At 42.0% G+C, this 24192-nt stretch overlaps 1 protein-coding gene across 4 annotated transcripts; it reads right to left on the bottom strand.

The window, feature by feature from the left end:
- Nucleotides 1-1936: 1936 nt before the first annotated feature.
- On the bottom strand, nucleotides 1937-23485 carry faxdc2 (fatty acid hydroxylase domain containing 2). Of its 4 annotated transcripts, none has more exons than XM_043703170.2 (10): nucleotides 23348-23485; nucleotides 22198-22347; nucleotides 18205-18252; nucleotides 16809-16900; nucleotides 15761-15864; nucleotides 14805-14926; nucleotides 12038-12243; nucleotides 11139-11244; nucleotides 6143-6309; nucleotides 1937-2403 (listed from the first exon to the last, which is right to left on the bottom strand). In XM_043703170.2, the coding sequence occupies exons 3-10, from the start codon at nucleotides 18250-18252 to the stop codon at nucleotides 2250-2252; spliced, it is 999 nt and encodes a 332-aa protein (XP_043559105.1). In that variant the 5' UTR covers nucleotides 22198-22347; nucleotides 23348-23485; the 3' UTR covers nucleotides 1937-2249. The 4 variants fall into 4 exon arrangements, with proteins under 4 accessions (XP_043559105.1, XP_043559107.1, XP_087851278.1 ...); XM_043703172.2 differs by having other exon boundaries at nucleotides 23397-23415; XM_087995152.1 differs by lacking the exon at nucleotides 23348-23485 and adding an exon at nucleotides 23233-23253.
- Between the last annotated feature and the right edge of the window lie 707 nt (nucleotides 23486-24192).

The raw sequence follows: 24192 nt of genomic DNA, 5'->3' as shown, positions 1-24192 counted from the left end.
TCATAGGGCCAGAATTGAGGGCATTTGCTGCTGATTATATAATGTTCAGCACCATTTGCAATTCCACAGGTAGTAAAGCTGCCACTATCCAAGTACAGTCAATAACATTCCAGCTTGAACTGATAGTGCCATCCCTGAAATCTCCAGTATCAACAAACTGGGCGTCACTACACAACAGTGAGCACCTAGCATCCCTGATTTCCCTTGAGACCATGTTAGCTGTCTTCTTGAACTACTGCAGTGCATGTGATGTAAGTGCACCCTCAGTGCTGTTAAAGGAGAGCTCCAGATTTTGATTCAGCAGTGATAAACAGCATTATTATTCTAAGCAGTAAACCCAAATTTGGAAGATGCTGTCATATGAGCCGTGGTGAGTTACTGCATTGCACCTTATAGTTGGTACACACTTACCTCAGTAAACCAGAGGTAAGGGAGGGAATGCTGAAAGTAGTCGATGGGGTACCAATAGAGTAAGCTGCTTTGTCCTAAGTAGTCTCAAGCTTGAATATTATTGGACCTACTTATCCAGTCAAGTGAAGAATATTCCATTACACTGCTCAGAGGCTAGGCAATTACGGCAATTTTACCCTTCCTTCCAGAGTTTACAAATCCTTGTTGTTAATTTGTGGAGGTGTCGACCAAGCCAGGGAGGGAAGTGGTGTCATAGCAACTGGGAGATGGCAAAGCATATGGTTACAAACATCTTGGCAGACAGGTTGAGTTTGTTCTTGGGAGCTGGAATAGCCTATTATTCCCTTAGTGCCTGCCCTGCCCACAAGATACTGGCTTATCCAGTTGTCACAGTTTCATTTTCCTGTCTCCTCTCTATCTGCTTTGGCATGAAAGCTTTGAATTTGAGAGAGAAAATGATAATAAATTGAGATGGATCTGAAATAAACAAGAATAAGTCAGGGCAGAGGATGCAGGAAGAAGCAAAGAGAAACTTGGTACAGTACTTCAGTGTTAGATAGAAAATGGTACTTGGACAGTTGGTAGGAATAAGGCAAGATGCTCTGTGCCAGAGAAGTAAGGAAACAGCTCAAGGTGTCTTCTGCTTATTGAACCATAGTACCACTACTGCATATAAGGGGAAGTTATCACTTCCAGCTAGATTTCTGTAATGGCCATGATGTTAATCCTTCACACTAACCTTATGATTACAAGTGAATGAACATTTTAGAACATAAGTGTAGAAGGATGCCTGCTGTGATTCAGTGGGTAGCATTCTTTGCTCTGAGACAAAAGGTTATGGGTTCAAATCTTATTCCACATTTTTTTTAAAAACATGAGATTAGTAGGGACCTTAACAGGGTAGATGCAGAAAGATTATTTACCCTTGTAGCAGAGACTTTGTAAGAAATCACTTTTTTAAGATTGCAATGAAGACTTTTTTCCCTCTAACGGATAATCTATAGACTTCTTTACCGCAAAGTTATGGTGAAAAAGTTGGAATGTGGAGCTGGGAATTATCAGATCAGTCGTGATCTTATTGAATGATGGAGTGCACTTGATAGGCCATTGGGTCTATTTCATTGTCTTAAGATTGTGAAAGTCCATCCATTGGCATAATCTACAATATCAGCTTTGGGAGGGATGGGATGAATGCCTTGTGGAAAGGATAGAACAATTGGTGTAAGTAGGTAGGGCAGCTTCAACAAGGAGATTCACACAGCCAAGCAAGTGCAGACTGTTCCCCCTCTCATCTGCCATGTTTATGGTTTTGGGGAAATTGAGTGGCCAGTTGCCTGCCACACTAAATTCCCACGCACTGCCCTTTATAGATAGGGTTTACTCGGATCAATTCCAAACAAAGGATGGTGCTATTAGGGAATTCAGTGATTAGACTCTGATCTTCAGTATCTGAGTAGAAAATACAATGGAGTGAAAGTGTCGAGAGCATTGCCTTAGATGTTTTCTATTAAATAAGGCACAATAATTGCATGGATGAAAATTGTTTTATTGATACCTTAAACAAGCAATGAAGAAACGAACGATAATTTTGAGCTGCCATAAAAGATTTTACAGAAAAGTTACGGTTTAGCCCACCTAACTGACTGAGTCCCTGGCACCTCCTGGAGTCTAGAGCTTCTGAATAAACACGTCAGCAAGTAGACTTTGTGTACCAAAGCATTTTCAAAAAGCTTTCCTTGTAAACAAACCAAAGCACAATAGCAAGTGTTAATGATCAGTGAGGAAAGGATTATATGATTGTGTAGTTGCCAGATCCCAAAGTAGGGCCTAAAGATTCGTCACTTGCGCTTGGCGAAGTCCGGAATGCTCTCAGATAGAGGAGTAAGGCTGAGCAGGAGAGTATGACGCTCATACGCTTTAGTCTCTCTAAATATGGTGTCAGTCTGGTGGAGGCGATCCAGGACTCCAAGCACTCCATAGCATTGGTTGAACCTGTTAAAACACAGCCTGGTTCACTCATATGATAAAAATGCCACCATTGTGTAAACTCTCAGAAATATGAATCAGGCTAAAAAAGTTCTTTACAGATATTCCATTTCAATGATACACCCTTTATTTGGAAATGAAGAGGAGAATTTGGAGTAGCTCCCTATTTCTCTCATCTACCAGTTTTGTAGGTCGAGTCATAGAGATGTACAGCATGGAAACCGACCCTTCGGTCCAACCTGTCCACCGACCAGATTTCCCAACCCAATCTAGTCCCACCTGCAGCACCTGGCCCATATCCCTCCAACCCCTTCCTATTCATATACCCATCCAAATGCCTCTTAAATGACACAAGTGTACCAGCCTCCACTACTGCCTCTGGCATAAACATACCACCCTCTGTGTGAAAAGGTTGCCCCATTACGTCTCTTTTATATCTTTCCACTCTCACCCTAAGTTCTTTGGAGGATGTGACTAGAAAAATTGATGAGGGTCGAGCTGCGGATGTGGTGTATATGGACTTCAGCAAGGCATTTGATAAGGTTCCTCATGGTAGGCTCATTCAGAAGGATACAGGGGAACTTAGCTGTCTGGATACAGAATTGGCTGGCCAACAAGACAGCAAGTGGTAGTAGAAGGAAAATATTCTGCCTGGATGTGAGTGGTGTTCCACAGGGCTCTGTCCTTGGGCCTCTACTGTTTGTAATTTTTATTAATGACTTGGATGAGGGGATTGAAGGATGAGTCAGCAAGTTTGCAGACGACACAAAGGTTGGAGGTGTCGTTGACCGTATAGAGGTCTGTTGTAGGCTGCAGCGGGACATTGACAGGATGCAGAAATGGGCTGAGAGGTGGTAGATGGAGTTCAACCTGGATAAATGCAAGGTGATACATTTTGAAAGGTCGAATTTGAAAGCTGAGTACAGGATTAAGGATAGGATTCTTGGCAGTGTGGAGGAACAGAGGGATCTTGGTGTGCAGGTACATCGATCCCTTAAAATGGCCACCCAAGTGGACAGGATTGTTAATGAAAGCCAAAACAACACATGCTTTCTTAACAGGGGGATTGAGTTTGAGTCGTGAGATCTTCTTGCAGCTCTATAAAACTTTGGTGAGACCACACTTGGAATACTGCGTCCAGTTCTGGTCGTCCTATTATAGGAAACATGTGGATGCTTTGGAGAGGGTTCACAGGAGGTTTACCAGGATGCTGCCTGGACTGGAGGGCTTATCTTATGAAGAGAGGTTGACTGAGCTCGGACTATTTTCATTGGAGGAAAGGGGACCTAATTGATGTATATAAGATAATGAGAGGCATAGATAGAGTCGATATGCAGAGACTATTTCCCAGGGCAGAAATGGCTAACACGAGGGGTAATAATTTTAAGCTGGTTGAAGGAAAGCATAGAGGGGATGTCAGAGGCAGGTTCTTTACAGAGGGTTGAGAGAGCATGGAATGCGTTGCCAGCAGCAGTTGTGGAAGCAAGGTCATTGGGGACATTTGAGAGACTGCTGGACATGCATATGGTCACAAATTTGAGGGTGCACACATGAGGATCAATGGTTGGCACAACATCGTGGGCTGAAGGGCCTGTTCTGTGCTGTACTGTTCTATGTTCTATGCCCTCTAGTTCTAGACTCCCCCACCCCAGGGAAAAGACTTTGCCTATTTACCCTATCCATGCCCCTCATGATTTTGTAAACCTCTATAAGGTCACCCTTCAGCCTCCGACACTCCAGGGAAAACAGCCCCAGCCTATTCAGCCTCTCCCCACAGCTCAAATCTTCCACCTCTGGCACCATTCTTGTAAATCTTTTCTGAACCCTTTCAAGTTTCACAACATCTTTGCAATAGCAAAGAGACCAGAATTGCATACAATATTCCAACGGTGGCCTAACCAATATCCTGTACAGCTTCAACATGACGTCCCAACTCCTTTACTCAATACTCTGACCAATAAAGGAAAGCATACCAAACACCTTCTTCACTATCCCATCTACCTGCGACTCCATTTTCAAGGAGCTATGAACCTGCACTCCAAGGTCTCTTTGTTCAGCAACACTCCCTGTGACCTCACCATTAAGTGCTTAAGTCCTGTTCAGATTTACTTTCCCAAAATGTATTAAACTGCCACTTCTCAGCCCATTGGCCCATTTGGTCAAGATCCTGTTGTAATCTGAGGTAACCCTCTTCGCTACCCACTACACCTCCAATTTTGGTGTCATTTGCAAACTTACTAACCATACCTCTTATGCTTGCATCCCAGTCATTTATATAAATGACAGAGTAGAGGACCCAGCACCGATTCTTGTGGCATTCCACTGGTCACAGCCCTCCAGTCTGAAAAACAACTCTCCACCACCACCCTCTGTCTTCTACCTTTGAGCCAGTTCTATACCCGAATGCCTAGTTCTCCCTGTATTCCATGAGATCTAACTTTGCTAATCAGTCTCCCGTGGGGAACCTTGTCAAATGCCTTACTGCAGTCCATGTAGATCACTTCTACTGCTCTGCTCTCATCAATCCTCTTTATTACTTCTTCAAAAAAACTTAACCAAGTTTGTGAGACATGATTTTCCACGCACAAAGCCATGTTGACTATCCCTAATCAGTCCTTGCCATTCCAAATACATGTTCATCCTGTCCCTCAGGATTCCCTCCAACAACTTGCCCACCACTGACGAGAAGCTCACTGGTCTATAGTTCCCTGGCTTGTCCTTACCACCCTTCTTATACTATGCCACCACATTAGCCAACCTCCAGTCTTTCAGCATCTCACCTGTGACTGTCGCTGATACAAATATCTCTGCAAGAGACCCAGCAATCACTTCCCTAGCTTCCCTTCCCATAGGGTACATTGCACAGTGGTTAGTACTGCTGCCTCACAGCGCCAGAGACCTGGGTTCAATTCTGGCCTCAGGCGACTGTGTGGAGTTTTCACATTCTCCCAGTGTCTGCGTGGGTTTCCTCCAGGTGTTCCGATTTCCTCCCACAGTCCAAAGAATGTGCAGGTCAGGTGAATTGACCATGCTAAATTGCCTGTAGTGTTAGGTAAATATTGGGCAATGGGTCTGAGTGGGTTGCACTTCAGCAGGTCGGTGTGGACTTTTTGGGCTGAAGGGCCTGTTTCTACACTAATCTAATCAGGTCCTCGAGACTTATCCACTTTTATACATTTCAAGATATCCAGCCCTTCCTCCTATGTAAGATTAGGCTTTTTCAAAATGTCACCATTTATTTCCCTACATTCTATATCTTCTATGTCCTTTTCCAGAGGTGTCAAAGAATTAAAATCCCTACCATCTCACAACAAACTGATTAATAGCAATCTTGAGGGGATCTACAGTAGCTCAGCAAAGCAAACCAGCTAAGACATGATGGCAGATTAATCTCAGTCCAAATAACAAGCCAGTATCATTCATTCATTAACACTAGATAAGCAAACTGGACCATCGCTGAGCTCACGATAGACAACCAGAACATAATTGATGTAGCTATGGGTTGAGCAATTCACCACGAATTGAACCCCCGAAATGGTCACTTTGAACTGGCTGTGGATCAAGCCCAAGGAACTGTCATCAGAAGACTAGGCAGCCTCTGCCTATGACCATCTTACTTATGTTCTAAATACCACCAGAAATATTAATATTTTACAACATTTAACTTTGCTTTCTTTCTGCACATCCCATGCAACTGACAACCACCGTGAAGAATGACTCAATCCTCCAATCTTTTAATACTTACTTGAGGTGATGAAAATCATGAAACTCTGGTGATGGTAGCAGTGGGAGATGATAACCACAGTGTGAAATTGTGGAAATCAGTAGTGCCAATGAAAACCACAGCATCACAGTTGCCACATGAGATCCCACGATGATCGGTCCAATCATAGGTGGTAGCATGTTGGACATCTGAGGGAAATAAGTGAAAGCCTCAACCACTACTCTACTCTCCTTTTGATATCTGGGCAACCCATGCATGACAGAAAAGACATACACATTCACCACACAAAAACAATCAGTAATTTCTCACACCAATAACAAAAAAACCCAAACATTTTCAGAATGGATGGTGGATGTTCCAGGTTGTGCAAACAGTGAGAGTCCTTTGTGGCAAATTCTCTATCAGTGCTTTGAATCGAGAACTTAATCCTGATCATTTTTATTTAATTACTTAGATCCAAAAGGGAGAAAATTAAAATGTAATAAAGGAAAAAAGTTTTTTTTTAAAATGAATTCAGTTATGGACGTCATTGGCTGGCCATCATTTATTGCCCGTCTCAAATACCCATAAAAAGGTCTAGCAAACCAATCGGTTCAAAGGCATTTAGAGAGTAAACCGTGTTGCTGTGCATCTGGAGTCAGAAGTAAGCCAGACCAAGTAAGAATGGCAGATTTTCTTGACACTCGGGAACCAGCTGGGTTTTCTGACAATTCCAGATTTGATTTTTATTGAATTCAAATTCCACCATCTGTCATGGTGAGATTTGAACCTAAGTCCCTGGGATATTAGCTGAGTTTCTGGATTAATAGTCTAACGATAACACCACTAGGCAATTGCCTCCTCGAAGCATAAACAACATTAAACCGGGTAGATGTAAATACAGCAATGGATCTAAGATTGAGTAATTGTAACAAATTTAAAAAACATGGTAACATCAGTTCGCAGACTTCCAAGCAAACTCATGAATCAGCTCAGAGCTACTGCCTGCCATTCTGTGAGAATGCCCAATTCAATTGTTTCCAAATGACTATGCACACCCACACAGCACCATCAGTTATTCAAACTCAAGCAAAACATTTCTGATCTCGCAGGAATTATATGGCATTCAGATTTCTGGAAGTAGTCATCCTGCAACTCCAGAGAGTTGGGGAGGATGTTACATGGGTGGTCATCCAGCAGCGTAGCAAGCAGAAATCCTCAGTTTACAATATGAATGGAGAGTGAAGACAATTCCAGAGACTGCATTCTACAGCACAATTTGGCACAATAAAGGTACATGACTGAACGGGTGGGTGGGGGAGTGACACCAAAGTTTAGAAATGTAATGGTCATTGAGAAGTCGATAGTCAAGGGGATAGACAAGTTTTGCTGTAATCTCTGGTAAGAGTTTCACATGGTGTAGTGCCTCCCTACCAGGACAAAGGACATCACATGAGAGGGTGCAGGACACTTTGGGCAGACAAGGGAAACAGCTGCGGTCCATGAGGCAAACGATGGCATCAAAAGGAAAAGGGCTGAATGTCTGGAGACATTTTACACGAGGAGCTGAAAGAGAAAGCATCAAAGTTTCTTAATTGGCATGTGATGGACATCAAAGTAAGCACAGGAATAGTAGGATAATTCAGGGTAGTGCTTAAAGAGTCAACTGCATTGTGACAGTACCTGTCTCCATCACCCACATGGAGCACATTCCACTTTTCTACCATCCTCTGTGGGATAAAATTCTTTCTCAGATCTCCTGAAAAACAGATGACTCCTAACTGCCCTAGGAAGGCATTCAGTTCAAAGTCTATCTGGGTAGACAAAGAACAGAGGATATAATAGTACATATAGTGCTGTATAGGTTAGCATGTAGTGGAAAGAAGGCAGAAGGTCAAATATACAGACAAAATACAAAAGTATTAATAATAATGGAGGATTTCAGTTATTCAAATATAGCCTGGGAAAATAACAATGCAAAGCACAACAGAAGGGAGTGAACTCCTGAAATGTGTTCAAGATCACTTTCATAATCAAGGTTTTTCCTGTCCATATAGGACAGGTGCAATGCCAGATTTAATTCTGGGTAATGAAATGGGACAAATGGAATGTGGTTTTGGGAAGCATTTAGCTAATAGTGATCATAACTGGCTTAAAACAGTGATGGAAAAGGACAACATTGGATCAAGTGTAAAATAACTGGAGAAAGGCTAACTTCAGTGAGTTGAGAAGAAATCTGGCTTAGGTCAAGTGAAACTAAAGATTGGGAGACAGAAGTGAGTGAGCAATGGGAGGCTTTCAAGAGGAAACGGGAGACTGGATAAGGCTGGGCATGTTTTCCTTGGAGTAGAGGTAGCTGTGAAGGATCTAACAGAGCTAAACAAAGTTATGGGAGGCACAGACAGCATAGATCATGAGAACTTTTTCCTTCTGGAAGAGATATCGAACACTAGAGGGCTTACAGTTTTAGGTGAGGAGTTAAGTAGTTTAAAGGAGATCTGAAAAATAACTTTTTCACTCACTCAGAGGATGGTAGAAATATGGAATGTGCTCCCTGTGTGGGTGGTGGAGGCAGGTACTCACAATATTTTAGTAGTATCTGGATGAGCACTTGATGTGCTGGGGCATAGTAGGCTATGGACCAAGTGGAGGTAAGTGAGGTTAGTATAGTTTGGTGTTTGTTGTTCAGCATAGACATGGTGGGCTGAGGGGCCTCTTTCAATGCTGTATGACTCTAAAGAGATAAAACATGTAGTGGAGAGTCAGAGTTTCTTTACAGCAGGCATATAGGCCCTTTGGCCCATCACACCCATGCTGTTCATTATATATTCATCTATTCTAATTCAATTTTCCAGCACTTAGCCCACTTGTGTTTCAAGTACTCAACTATATATTATTTAAATATTTTGAATATTCATGCCTCTATGGTTCTTTCAGGTAGTGAATTCCAGATACCCACAATTTTCTTTGTGAAAACATTTTTTTTCCTCAAATCCCCTCTAAACCTACTGCTCCTTACATCTGAACTGTAACCCATGGTTACTCTCTACTAAAGGGAAGTTTCTCCTCAACTACCTTGCTGCCCAAGGTTTTTGTACACCTCAGTGAGATCCCACCTCAGCCTTCTCTACTCTAAAGAAAACAATCTTAACCTATCTGGTCTCTCTTTATAGCTGCAGCGCTCCAGCGAGCAGAGTCTCCTGTGTAACCTTTCCACTGCAGTCACATCCTTCCTGTAGGTTGCTGTCTGCAGATCTGGTCACCATTCTCCAGCTGTGGTCAAACATACATAATATACAGCTTTATCATCACCTTGTGTATTCAATGCTTGCCTTTATTAGTCAAGACATTCTTTCCATCTTCTTAACTATCTTATCCACCTTTCTTGTTGCCTTCAGAGAGCTATGGACATCCAGACCAAGGTCCCTCTGGTCTTGTGTACTTTCTAACATCCTATCATTTATTGTGCACTCCCTTGACTTGTCAGTCCTACAAAAATACATCACTTCACAGTTGTCAGGACGAAATTCCATTTGCCACTGTTTAGTCCATTTATATGATCTTGTGGTCTGAGGTATTTCTCCTCATAATTTAACACACCACTAATTTTTATGTCATCTACAAAACTATTGATCATATCTCCTAGATTCATGTCCAGATTATTAATGTGGCACAATGGCTCAGTGGTTAATACTGCTGCCTCACAATACCAGGGACTTGGGTTCAATTCTAGCCTTGGGCGACTGTCTGTGTAGAGTTTGCACATTCTCCTTGTGGCTATGTGGGTTTCTTCTGGGTGCTTTGATTTCCTCCTACAGTCCTAAGACATACTTAATTGCCCAGGGATGTGTAGGCTAAGTGAAGTAGCCATGGGAAATGCAGGGTTACAGGGATGGGGTAGATCTGGGTGAGATGCTCTTTGGAGGGTTGGTGTGGACTCGATGGGCCAAATGGCCTACTTCCAAGCTGTAGCAATTCTATGATACAAAAAGTAAAGTATTCAATGCTCAACCTTGTGGGATGTTAATGGGCATAGCCTTTAGCCACAAAATTACCCTTCGACCATCATCCTCTACTTTCTGCTAATTAATTTGGATTCACTTTGCAAAATAGCCCGAGATCCCATGAGCTTTTAACTTCTTAACCAGTGTATCAAGTGAAACTTTGTCAAAAGCCTTCATGAAATCTATGCAAACTAAATCCACAGAAAATCTGCCATCCATACCTAGTATGGCTTGTATGTGACTCCATATACAAAGCAATGTGGTTGCTCTTAGCTGCCCTCATGGAATGGGCAATAAATGTTGACCCACATCCCACGAATGGGTAAAAAGAATGGTACCAATGTTGAAGGCCTTCAGATATGTGGAGAGCCCAGAGACACTAGGGTTATTCCTCTCACAGCAGAGAATGGTTGCTCAGATAAAGGGAAACTGTACTGAGTAGCTAAAGGTTCAATAACCAAATGGCACAGATTTAAGGCATTTGGCCGAAAAAAAAATTGCATTTTTAAAATGAAAAAAATTTTTACATGCTATGATTGGTTCAATTTGAATGTATTGCGTGAAGATGTGCTGATACTGATTCAACAGCAGCCTTGAAAAGGTAATTAGATAAATAATTGAAGGAGAACAATTTGCAGCAATGTTTGAAAAGAGCAGCGAAGACAGATTCAACTGATTTGAAAGCAGACTCGAAGATCTGAATGGCCTCCTTCGGAGATGTACTATTCTATAATTCAGTCTTATTTTCAAAGGAATATGAAACTTCCATATGCTACTTGCTAAAATGTACCACCTTGCAAATTTATTTTGAAGTTCAGCCACTTTGCGAATTCATTGTCTTCCTGTATTTTCTTTATTGTCTATACAGCTCCATAGGAATCATGAGCAAATGGTGAAATTCTATTTCCAATTCCAACTCATTAAATGTAAACAGCAGTTCCAACATTAATGCCCAAGGAAAACTGCTTGCCCCACCTTTTTTAGCAACAAGCAGTATTGATATTTTGTGCTGTTCAGATGCAAACATCTCTTACCACGTGCTCAACCGGATGTGCGTACAGGGAGATAATGCCAATCGGGGCAGTCCATTCATGGTGCTTCTTGTGGATGTGTCTGTAAAGCAGAGGATGGTGGAAAAGCCTGCACAGAATAAGTGTTGAAACACCAATCACTGAACTGACCAGAGAACAGGAAAATGCTATTAAACCCACAACAAGTCAATCCCAACTTTCAAAAAAACAACTATTCTTACCAACCCCATTCTCTCCCCACATTCCTCAAACACTACCTTATCCACCTTCTCATACTCCTTTTCCATTTTCTCCCCCACAGAAAAGATTACAAACAAAGATTTTGCATTTATTCTTCATTCTGATGTTGGTCTGGCGAGGCTGTTATGTCCCTGCCCCATTGGCCAGATAGCTAAAACAAAACTTGCATTTAATTAGGGTCTTCAACATGGTAAACTATCCCAAGCTTTTACACAGGTGGAAAGATCAAGACAAAAATCTGAGACGAAGCTACACAAGGAAACAATTGGAGATGTGATTGAAAGGATTTGCCAAAGTTTTAAGAGATTTTAAAAGCAGAATGGGTGAGGGGGGTCAGATTGACAGATTCAATATGGGAATCCAAGAATTTAGGGTTCAGGTATATGAAGGCATGACCATCAATAACAGAATGATTAAAACTGGAGGAGATGTACAAGGGGCCAGAATTGGAACAGCGCAGATATCTCAGATGGGAGTAAGACACAAGAGATTAGAGATAGGCAGGGTGAGGTCATGTAGAGATTGAGAATGTGGATGAGAATTTTAGACTTAAGGTAGCACCAAACTGGAAGTTAATGTAGGCCAGCAAGTAATAGGCGAATGGAACTTGGTGAGAGTTAAGATACAGACCAGCAGGGTGCTGCATTGAGTATCCAGCTCACCTGTGAGAATAGTAGAAAAACACTTCTTCCAATAGCCCAAGGAAGCACAGCTCCAGCAGCACCCAGTGAAAAGTGGGGAGCTCAGTACCACAAGGATTACCTCTCCACTTCATGATGGGATACATTACCAACACCATTGGGAACGACAGGAAAACCTGGTTAAATACAACCGTTCTGATGGCTTGCTGAAGCTTAGCAGGTTCCACCTGTGACACAAGGCAAGAGCACAAATTGTAACTAGTCAGAAAATGAGATGGAGCCTCCTCTTTATTTAATTTTCTCTTTCTGTTCCAGTCAGTTACCAAAAAACAGTTTCTTCTTGATTTTTGTAAACATAAAGGATGTCATCAGGGTTGGAGCTGTGCTACAGGGAGAGGCTAAATAGGCTGGGGCTATTTTCCCTGGAGTGTTGGAGGCTGAGGGGTGACCTTGTACAGGTTTATGAAATCAGGAGGGGCATAGATAGGATAAATAGATACATTCTTTTCCCTGGTGTGGGGGGAGTCCAGAACTAGAGGGGGGAAAGATTTAAAAGGGACCCAAGGGGCAACTTTTTCATGAAGAGGGTGGTGCGTGTATAGAATAAACTGCCAGAGGAAGTGGAGGATGCCGGTACAATTACAACATTTAAATAGGCATCTGGAAGTGTAAAAGGAATAGGAAGGGTTTAGAGGGATAGGAGCCAAATGCTGACAAATGGGACTAAATTAATTTGGGATATCTGGTCGGTATGGACAAGTTGGACCAAAGGATCTGTTTCTGTGCTGTACAACTGTATGACTCTGAAATAAATGGAAAGAGGGAAAAAAAAAGTGTTTTTGTTGAATTTTCAGTTTCCAAACGCAGTTCACAATTATGCTGGGAGAGGCAAAGTTCATTTAAAACTTTATTTATCAGAGCATAAGTTGCAGAGATTTTAAGAAATATGTAGCAAATATTTGGACATCCTTCAGACCTTAATATTCATTGCAATTTCTTTCCAGGAAGAAATCATATGTTTTATGGTTCAGCAAATATGGTAATTTATCAGAGTGAAGAAACCAAATGAAATGGCTTCACAATTCTGCTTGATCTCAATCAGATCCAATGTCTAAACATAAACTAGTACAAGATAACTAGCACAGAATGTTTAAAAATGTAATCGTAGCCTGTATTCTCAGACAATGGCAAATCAATCCTTGCTTTCCAATCTGCTATACTGCTGTCTTTCTGAGGAAGACCAGAAAAATAGAAGTAGGCCATTCAGCCCTTCAAGCTTGCTCCACCATTCATTATGATCATAGCTGATCATTAACTCAACAACCCTGCCAACCTCCCCCTCCATTTCCTTTGATCCCTTTAGCCTCAACCTCTGCTTGAAATTATACAAGGTTTTCGCTTTCTGTCGGTGATTTTTAAAAGCTTTCCTTCAAAGACTGATGAGCTAACACCAAGATGCTAGGTTCCTCTGAATGGTAAAGGTTGCTAACAAATTTGGCTATTGTTTAGGTTCTGTGCATTAACATTATCTGAGGCAGCCATTATTGTTAGTCTGCTATTGACTGCGACCCAGTGTTTTCTCTGCTGTGTCTCCCTCTACTACTATCCCATAATTCCTCCATTATGCAACAGTACCCTGTTCTGTTAGCCCACAGGATCCTGTTTCATCCAATATTATCCTATACTGTTGTCCCGCTATTACGCAACATTACACTCCAGATGGCAGAACCAGTTGCAGGTATAGTTGGGACAATGGTAGTAGATCATGGGCTGCTGGAACATGCCTAGAGTAGTAAAGTTTCAAACTCTCCTGTTGCAATCTTTTTATACAGAATCCATAAAACCCAGTTACAATGGATTGGCAGAGATTCGTTTGTGAATGCACAATCTTGGGCTTCTTACAAAAGGCAGAAAATGCTGAAAGCAGGTCATTTGTGGAGTTAGCATTTCAACAGATCATCTTAGCAAAAGACAAAGTAACTAGCCTTAAAGGTTAACTCTATTTCTCTCTCCACAGATGTTGCCTGGACTTTAATATTTTATATTTTTATTGCGGACTTCTGGCATCCAATGTATTTTGCTTTTGGACTTTGTACAGAATCATGGAGATATGCGGCACAGAAACAGACCCTTCGGTCCAACACGTCCATACTGACCAGATATCCTGAATTAATCTAGTCCCATTTGCTAGCATTTGGCCCACATTCCTCTAAATCCTTCCTATTCATATCGCCTTCCACTAGTACCAGCTCCACCACTTCCTCCGGCAGCTCAATCCAGACTTGCACCTCCCTCTGCGTGAAAAAGTTGCTCCTCAGATCCCTTTTATAGCTTTTCCCTCTCACCTTAAACCTATGCCCTCTACATAGGCTGCCAGTGTCTGTGACAACTGAGTCAATCTAATTTGTTCTGTAATCTCACTACCAGCAACTTCCCAAAGTAAGGAGTTTTGAGCGAAAAACAGAAAGATCGGGGGTTGGGGAGGGGAAGCTTGTACGTAAACAAAAAAGTTGAAAGACGTCCCAGTGTACTGATTTTATGATTCTTTAAATGAGGGGAGGGATTTAAAAGACAGCTTTAATCACTCATTCACTATCTGGGATGTTAACTGCTCCATGTTTACATCCTACAGGCACTAACCCAGTCATTGGGAAGTCACCGAGATGGAATAGAGATAGAACTGCACTGCACCAGAGACAAACTGAAAATAAATGCACAGAAGTGGAAAGATTTTCACTAATTCAGCACAAGTTATCTAATTGTTCTTAGTTAAAAGAGCCACTCTGACCGGGTCATTCTTGCCCCTCTGAATCCGGTAGCGTGTAATCAGCTGTGGTTTTCCTGTGGCATCCACAATCAGAAGGAGCCCATTCAAAATCCAGAAGGACATAGTAGGAATCACCATGGTACCTGGGACAGAAAGACAACTCACTCAGGACTGACACTGAATGAATCCTGGCAAAACCTGGGAACTGGGAAATCCCAGGAACTTGGAAATCTTGGAAAACTGACCTCTCAGAAACAGTCGAGTCAGCCATTCTTGGAACCCAAAAATCTTAGAGACTTGCAAATATCGGACAATCTTCCATATTTGTTCTGACAAAACTTTAATTTTTTTTTAAACAAACACTGTGCCTTAACCTTCCTCCCATCCTCCAGCCCTCCTACCCTCTGTTCTCCGATACCCAATTCCTTCAGGCTCCCCTTTGCAGCTCTGTTGGTTGGAGGTCTGGTTTGTGATGCAGTGTTGGGTGAATTCCTGCACCGGCTCAGGTTACCATGTCGAATTCCCCCTCTCAACCTTTCCCCTTTGCTGCAGCAGGAGAACCCTCTGGTTAAATCACCGCCCGTTATTTCTCTCTAATGAGAGAGTGCAGCCCTATGGTTCACTCGGACTATGGCGACTTCACCCACAAATCACAGATTTTTAAAACCTTAAACTAATATCACCTAATATTCTCTCTCACTCTTACTACGCCACAGCTTTGCCCTTCTTAAGCAAGTTAAAGATCTGAGAATTCTCCCATATTTGCCTGGAACATTTCTTCTTGAATCAAGGTAAATGGAACAAGTGATAAGAATACTGGACTAAACTGATGTTCAGTCTGCCCATATACACAATAGCTCTGTTTATCTTGTGAAGGAAACCCACCACTTTCATTAATTGAATAGAAATGCTGAATATAACAAGCCATAACTTGCTACAATAACCCAATATAATCTGCTGCACCTCTCAGTACTTACCTAGCAAGAAGAGGACCCATTCGTTGCCTTGGAAGTAACTGTGAGCTTTTCCCCACTGCGACTGCCAGAAGTCGCCAGAAGCTCCCCAGAATTGCTGCAAATGCCTGAAAAATGTTGGACAATCATTTTGCAAATCATCCACAGCTCAGCTTCTACTGCCAAAATTTCCCAGTGGAAGTGAGACATTGTGGGGAGACACCAAAACAAATGGCAATTCACTGCATCGTAACTATCAGCTCTGTCCAAGAGAAATGACACCTGGCAACAGGATTCGAGAACACACACACACACACGCAGTACTAGTTACTCTGTCCCTGCCCCACCTTATCCCAGAAATGTAGATTTCACCAGTTTCCCCTCCACCAACCTTATCCCAGATCCAATCTTCCAACTTGGCACTGCCCTCTTGAACTGTCCTACCTATCCATCTTCCTTCCCATCTATCCGCTCCTCCTCCTTTCTGACCTATCACCATTACCCCCACCTCCAACTACCTATCACATTTCCAGCCTGTTTAGCCCCAGCCCCATCCCCTCCCATTTATCTCTCAGCCCACTCAGGCCAACTCCTCATTCCTGATGAAGGGCTTATGCTCGAAACATCGACTCTCCTGCTCCTCGGATGCTGCCTGACTGGCTGTGCTTTTCCAGCACCACACTTTTCGACTAGTTACAATGTCCCACATATACAGTCCAGAGACGAGAAAAAGAATGATATAACAATATGAAATGGTGACAGCCAGTCAGCTTCAGTTATACCATTCATTGTGATGAAGGGCAGGTGTGGAGCAAGCCTAATCACAATTTTCCACCACTGCACAAAGACTTACCCTCCTTTCCTCCATCATTACTAGTAACACATGGAAAGCGAGACACACACACAAACACAAAAAGGAAGTGACAGCAAGAGGCAGAAGACCAGGAGATAGAGATCACATGCGAGAGAGGCTGCTCTCAGATGGGTTAACACACAAACTTTTTTTTTCCTCTGTAGCAAATGACTGGAGCTGTGTGCTAATTCCAGGCTCGTCCTCCTTCTGTCAACTTACCAGGTCACAGTGTTCCTGAAGGCTGCAAACACAAAGAGTCCAGAGCCCAGGATGAAGGCAGCTTTCTTCACAGAATCCCAAACATGTCTCTCCTGCAAACCATATAATAATGGAATCAAATTTTACGGTAAAGGAATGCTGCTCATTGCTAACCTTGAAGAAAGTTACCCACTGAAAATTAACAGCCTTTATCAAGCCATTTTCAACCTTTTCACTGCTAATTGCACTCCGGCATCAGATTTAAAGCATGTCTAGTTTGCAGACGAGTGTCGTCACCAACTGAAAAATTCTCAGACATCAAATTAGGGAATATTCTGCTCATTATTCTTGAATTATTTAACAAAGATTGGAACACAGATAGGAACAAGACAGAAGCCAAAATACAAAGTATACAATTTAAAAATTATTTATAAAATCTATTAAATATTTATGATGGCATAGAGGGAAAAATCAAGACTCCAAACTTGTATCAAGACCACAGACAGTGTTCAGTCCAACACTACTAACTCTTAAAATCTTAGCTTTCCTGGCCAACCAAAGCCCAACTATTCCAATGCTTTGTACAACAGGAATTCTGTACAAAATGTTAAAATTTAAATCAGTTCACTAATCCTGAGAATGACAATAACAGCAAAGGAGCAGGTTATCACTAAGTAACTTGTAGACTTCCCTGGTTAACTGCACACATGCAAATACCGTGCATTGTAGCTAGTTTTACACAGAAGTGGCAATGTATACACTTGATTTATTATGACCACAAATGTGATTTTGATGTCACACACATATTTCCTATCTATGACGTGCCTACCCCATCATCACACTATTCTCCAGTAATCCCATCCCTTAGCACATGTAAACCACCTCACGAATGGATGCAGAAAGTCTGAAATAAAAACAGGAAGTAATCAAATGTACTCATCAGGCCATGCAGCATCAGTGAAGAAAGAGTTAACATTTCAAGTCTCTATTCTTCTATCAAAACCTGACGAGTCACAGACCAGAAAAGTTAACTCCTGTTTCTCATTCCCCACAACTGCTACCAGACGTGCTGAATATTTCCAACATTTTCTGTTTTATATTTGGCCTCTGTGCATCCGTGCTATTTTGCACAGCGTCAATGAGTTACATAACCACACACACTCATGAACAGATATATTGTGATCATGTGACCAACATGGAGAGGAAACTGGCCCCAGAAATCATGCTGCCTTAAAACAGCACAGCACATCTTGAGGAAGTTAGAACTGAAAAGGTTACACAATTCAACCCGGAGCAGTATTCCCAGACATCCCTGAATCATTCTTGTGCCCTGGACAACACACATAGACAACCTTACTGCAAGGTGATTTGAGTTCCAGTTTGACAAACAGAATGGAAAGGGTTAATGGTTCCTTACCGGTGACTGTGATGTGCCAGGATTAGGCTGATCACCTGAACCTCGCATCTGCCAAACAAAAAAAGCAGAAATACCAATGACTAAAATTTACCAGAAAATTGTCAACTGAATAATAGTTGATTTCAGATTACAACCTTTCATGTTTTAATGCATAAAGTAGTTTCTGGGTAGATTTAAAAAAATCAAAGAGAGGCTATATGAAAATGTTTTGGAGTAATTTCCAGACACTAAGGATGGAAGACACAACCACCAATGGCAGAGCTATTAAAGTGGGCGCTGCTCCAGAGGGCAGAATCAAAGGAACATAGAGGTCTCAGAGGAGTATTAGGCTCCACAAAATTAGGATGTGGGGAGGTCACCTGAAAGCAAAAGATCGAGAATGTTAAAGATTAAGCCTTGGCTGGAACAGAAATTGGTGCAAGTCAGTGATGAATGGTTCTAGGCTGAAGTTAGGAAATGGGGCTCACGAGATTGCCAATACAAGGTGCACTAAGATTGAATCTTAGACAGAGAGATTCAAGCACTCTCCATGTCAATAGTGATTGATTCCTTTCCTGTTATTGGTATTTAATAGTTTGGCTCAGAGAACTTGGGAGATTCTCTCCTCCAGAACCATAGCCCTCTTAGTGTTGGTCACACACTGCAGTAGGTCACTGTGACCACAACCCATCTGTTCAGAGGAAACTACTGACTTCAAAATTCAATACTCTGACTTGAAGACAGAATTTTCCCAAGCACATGACCAAGGAAATATATTAAAGTACGGTCAAGAGTTCTTGGATTTAAGCCACCTAAAGAGAATTGACAGCAAAGTCCAAGTTCACATTCCAATGCAAACCCAAGAGGAACACTGCACTTAGGGAGGGGCAGCAGTGATGAGGGAATATTGTGTCATTAAGGGGGCAGTACAGAGGGAGAACAATACCAGGGACAGCAGCGACGGCATGTGCCACATCATGAGCGGGGAGTACTGAGAGAGTGCAGCACTACCAAAGTGGTCTTTCAGATAAAATACTAAACTGAGATCATGTTAGTTTCTTCAGGTAGATTGAATTGAATTAAGTTTATTGTCATATATACCCATAAGTACAGTAAGAATTTTACAAATTAGTACTCACAGCACCATCTTAGGTACAAAGCAGAACAATAAAGGAAAGTTAAAAAGTTAAACATTACAGTCTTTCCTATGAAAAAGTGGAAAAACAGGTCCAATACCATAGCCCATAAGATATAAACACAGGTAACATCTCCTGTCCTATTGAACATTCAGTCCTGAAACAGTGATCCTGTATGATGACTTGCCAAACTGACTGCTACATTGCTAACAAAAATTAATCAACTAATTGTAAAATATTCTGGGTTGTAATAGATTGCTATCTAAATGCATGCTCCTCTATCTAATAAAGATACAGTCAGAGTCACACAGCATGGCAACAGACTCTTCAATCCAACTCGTCCATGGCACCAAGTTTCCCAAACTAAACTATTCCCACCTGCTTGCATTTGGCCCAGATCCTTCTAAATCTTTCCTGTTCACGTACCTGTCCAAAGGTCTTTTGGATGTTTTAGCTGTACCTGCAACTACCAAATATAAACCTCTCTCAGTGAAAAAAGTTGCCCCTCCAGTCCCTTTTAAACCTTTCTCCTCTCACCTTAATATTATGCCATCTAGTTTTGAAATCCCCCAATCTAGGGAAAAGATCCTTGCTGATCACCCTATCTATGTCACTCATGATTTTGTAAACCTCTAAAGGTCACCCTCAACCCCCCCAAGCTCTAATGGAAAAAGTCCCAGCTTATCCAGCCTCTCCTGAGAAGTCAAATACTCCAGCCCCAGTAACATCTTTGTAAATCTTTTTTCTACTCCTTCTCCAGTTTAATTACATCCTTCCTATAAAGAGGGCAACCAAAACTGTACATAATACTCCAAAAGTGGCCTCACCAATGTCCTGTACAAACGCAACATGACGTCCCAACTCCTATACTCAAACGGTCTGAGCAATGAAAGCAAGCGTACCAAATGCCTTCTTTACCACTCTGTCTACTGTGACACAACGTTCAATGGACTATGTACCTGAATCCCTAGGTCTCTCTGTTCTAAAACACTCCCCAGGGCCCTACCATTAACTGTCTAAGTCCTGCCCTTGTTTGCCTTAGCAAAATGCAACTTTTCGCATTTACGAAAATTAATCTCCATCTGCCACACCTTGGCCCAGTGGCCCATCTGATCAAAATCTCTGTAATCTTAGATAACCTTCCTCACAGTCTCCAATACCACCAACTTTGGTGTCATCCACGAACTTATTTAACCATGCTTCCTATATTCTTATCCAAATCATTTACATATATGACAAACACCAGTGGACCCAGCACTTACTCACAGACCTCCAGTCTGAAAAACAACACTTCACCACCACAGTCTCCTACAGTCAAACCAATTTTGTATCCAATTGGCAAGCTCTCTCCGAATTCCATGTGATCTAACTTTACTAACCAGCCTAACTTGCAGAACCTTGTCACAGGCCTTACTAAAGTCCCTGTTAAGAACGTCGACCGCTCTGCCCTCATCGATTTTCTTGTTCACATCCTCAAAAATCTCAAGCAAGCTTGTGAGACACAATTTCTCACGTTCAAAGTCATGTTGACGATCCCTAATCTCTGCCTCTTCAAATGCATGTAAATCCTGTCTCTCAGAATCCCCTCAAAAATGTACCCACTACTGATGTCAAACACACAGATCTGTTGTTGTCCAGCTTCTCCTTCCAGCCTTTCTTAAATAAAAGGCACAACATTACCCACCCACCAGTCTTTTGGCACCTCATTCATGGATATGGCATGATATAAATATCTCTGCTGGGGACCTCGGAATTTCTTCCCTAGCTTCCCACAGTGTCTTAGGATAACTTGATCAGGTGTCGAAGAGTTATCTCCATTTATTCTTTTTAAGACCTCCACCACCTCCTCCTGTGTAGTGTGGACTGGTTTCAAGACACAATATTTATTTCCTCAAGTTGCCGAGCTTCCACGTCTTTCTCCACAGTAAATATTGAAGTGAAATATTTGTTCAGTATCTCTTCCATTTCTTGTGGTTCCACACATAGACAACCTTGTTGATCTTTAAGGGGCCCTATTCTCTTTACAGGTTCTCTTTTGTCTTTAATGTACTTATAGACTCGCTATGGCTTATCCTTAACCTTATTTTCCAAGTTTATCTCACATCCCTTTTTTGCCTTCCTGATTTCCCTCTTAAGAATGTCTCTACTCCCCTTATACTCTTCAAGGGATTCACTTGATCCCTATTTTCTATACCTGACATCACTTCAGAAACCTGATTATTTCACAATCAGCTACAGATAAAACCTAATACGAGGATAACCTCATGGAGCCTCTGACAATGATCACTGAGAGACAGCTGTGGGTGGAGGAACAGAAATGCAGGTGCGGGCCACCAGTGTTCTTTATCTATTACACAATAGAGTGTCCACAGACTATTGGACAGGGACGACCATCACAACAGAGGCCAACTCAGTCATTTCCTAATGCCGACACTTGCACACTCTCAGTGGGCAACTGAGGGCAGTGATCAGAGCTAGGAGCCCAGGTTACATTGGTTTACAATATTCCTCACCAAGGCAACTGATATCCATCACAGAACTGAATTGAAGGTCAATACTGACCTGGCATGGAATCCTAATGGATCATCAGGAAAGTGGGTCATCTGAAAGTGAAGTTCAGCTATTTCTCAGGTTACATGCAATGTTCAATACAGAAAACACTGTAAAAAGGATTGCTAGAATCTAACAGAACTCCATCCTACTTAGCAGTTACTAAGTTCTCTAAATCATGGCCTCATATTCTCATCCACAACATTTAGAGTTAAAATAGGAAATAGTCCTTGACCCTGGTTTCCAGTTAATTATTCTGTACCTGGTTTGCAGGTATCTTATCTTTTCAAAGCAGTCTGTCTTGTCTCAGATTCAAGTGGCATCTTACCTTTAGACTTGAAGTCAGAAAAGCTGCCTTGTTACAGGTGAAGCAGTCTGTTTGATTCTTGTGACCCAAGTGTCTTGTGTTACACTCTCTCTCAGTTTGGAGTGATGTCGCTGGCTGGCTGAGGGGCTGAAACAATTTGCGCTATCTAGCCTATAAAACATTAATTTGCATTGAATTATTGCTGATGTTTGCACATTGACTGTGTCAACAATTCTAGATATGTCTAACACATTTAACTAATTCAGGGAAGCAAGTAAATAGAGCCTCAGTCACAAATTCTGTAAGGACAAATTATCCTGGTAATCTCTCTAATTCTACCATATTTCACATTGGTTATTCTAGTCTCAGGACAATTCTTTCTTCAACTTCTTCCACTTCTGTGCATTCCCTATATTTCTCAACATCACCAAATTTTCCACCTAGCTCCTGATTTCTCCACATTCCCATTAGGGACAGGCAACATTAACACTCTACAACCAACTTCCTTAGCTCCATTTAATTACACAAGGTAAAGTCCGACTGGACCATAACACTACTTTCATTAGAGACAACTGGAGGTGGTTTAACCTGTGAGTCACCATGTCTCATGGTGAGGGAAGAAATTGAGAAGAAGAATCCTTCATGGTAATCTCAGCAGGAATCAAACCAGAAACGTCAATTTTCCTGTTCCTCGGATGCTGCCTGACCTGCTGTGCTTTTCCAGCACCACTCTGATCTAAACTCTGGTTTCCAGCATCTGCAGTCCTCACTTTTGCCTTGGAATCAAACCAGCAATGTTGGCATCACTCTACATTGCAAGCCAGCTGAGCTAACCACCCCTTCTCTGGCACAGTTTCTAATCCATGTGCCATAACATACCTCTGGAGCAGGTGGGTCTTGAACACAGGCCTCCTGGTTCACAGGTAGGAACGCTACCGTTGCATCACAAGAGCCTGACCTCATCAATTAGACAACTCACCACTTAACTACCAAGCAACTCAGACTCAATCAGGCAATCAACTAACTTAACTAGTGTTCAACCAAGTAAACAACTACCTTGACCAGGAGCCAGATGACGATCTCAACTAGCATTCAATCAAGTCAACAACAGACACTGGCCTTAACTAGTACTCAATCGGACAGACAACTACTTTAACCAGCGCTCTATTACCTCAGTGTTTCCACAGGAACCCATCCGATTGGTGGACACCCCGACTCACCGGGAGGCGGATCCCCGCCCGCTTCACACCCGCGCTCGCTCCCGGTTAACCGTGCGCGCGCGCCCGTCCGCCTACGCCGTGTACGCGCGGAGCCACGTGCTTGCACCTCGGCAGCTGATTGGCGGGCGTGCTGGTCACATGATGGTGACTGGCTGTCGTGAAAGGGGAGTGTGCAGAAAGAAGGGAATGTGGGAAAGAGAAAGAAAGTAGGGAGAGGGATAAATAAATAAAGAGTGAGATCAAATGGGGAGAAAATAAATAAAGGGAATGTGGAAAGGCGAGAGAGAATAAATAGATAGAGTGAGAGAAAATAGGGAGGGGAAATAAATAAAGGGAGTGTACAAAAAGAAGGGAATGTGGAAAAGAAAATAAATAAATAGGGGGAGAATAAATAAATAAATGGATAGAGACAGTGAGAGAATAAATAAATTGTGAGTGGAAAGAGGGAGGGAGATAAATAAATAAATAAATAAGTGGATATAATGAGATCAAATAGGGAAAGGATAGGTAAGTAGGGTGGGAGTGAATTAATAAATAGTGTGAAAGGAGGGGGGATAAATAGGGAGTGAGTGAATAAATAAAATAAAGTGAGAGAAGGAGGGAATAAATAAATGGAGAAGGAGAGAATAGGGAGGGCCTTGTGTGAATGAATAAAGTGTGAGAGGAAATATGGAGGAAGAGGAGGGAATAGGAATGGAAGGGAATCAAGGAATGGATTAGGGAGTGAGGGAAATGAATCCGGAAAATGCAGAGGAGGGATTGGAATAGGGAAAGAAATAAAAATGAATGAATGGAA

Source organism: Chiloscyllium plagiosum, unplaced genomic scaffold (assembly GCF_037043375.1).
Source record: "Chiloscyllium plagiosum isolate Xiang-an unplaced genomic scaffold, Cpla_swu_hap1 HiC_scaffold_16, whole genome shotgun sequence".
NCBI lineage: Eukaryota > Metazoa > Chordata > Chondrichthyes > Orectolobiformes > Hemiscylliidae > Chiloscyllium > Chiloscyllium plagiosum.
Note: the sequence above shows the minus strand (reverse complement) of the source record. Positions and strands in the feature narration are given on the sequence as shown.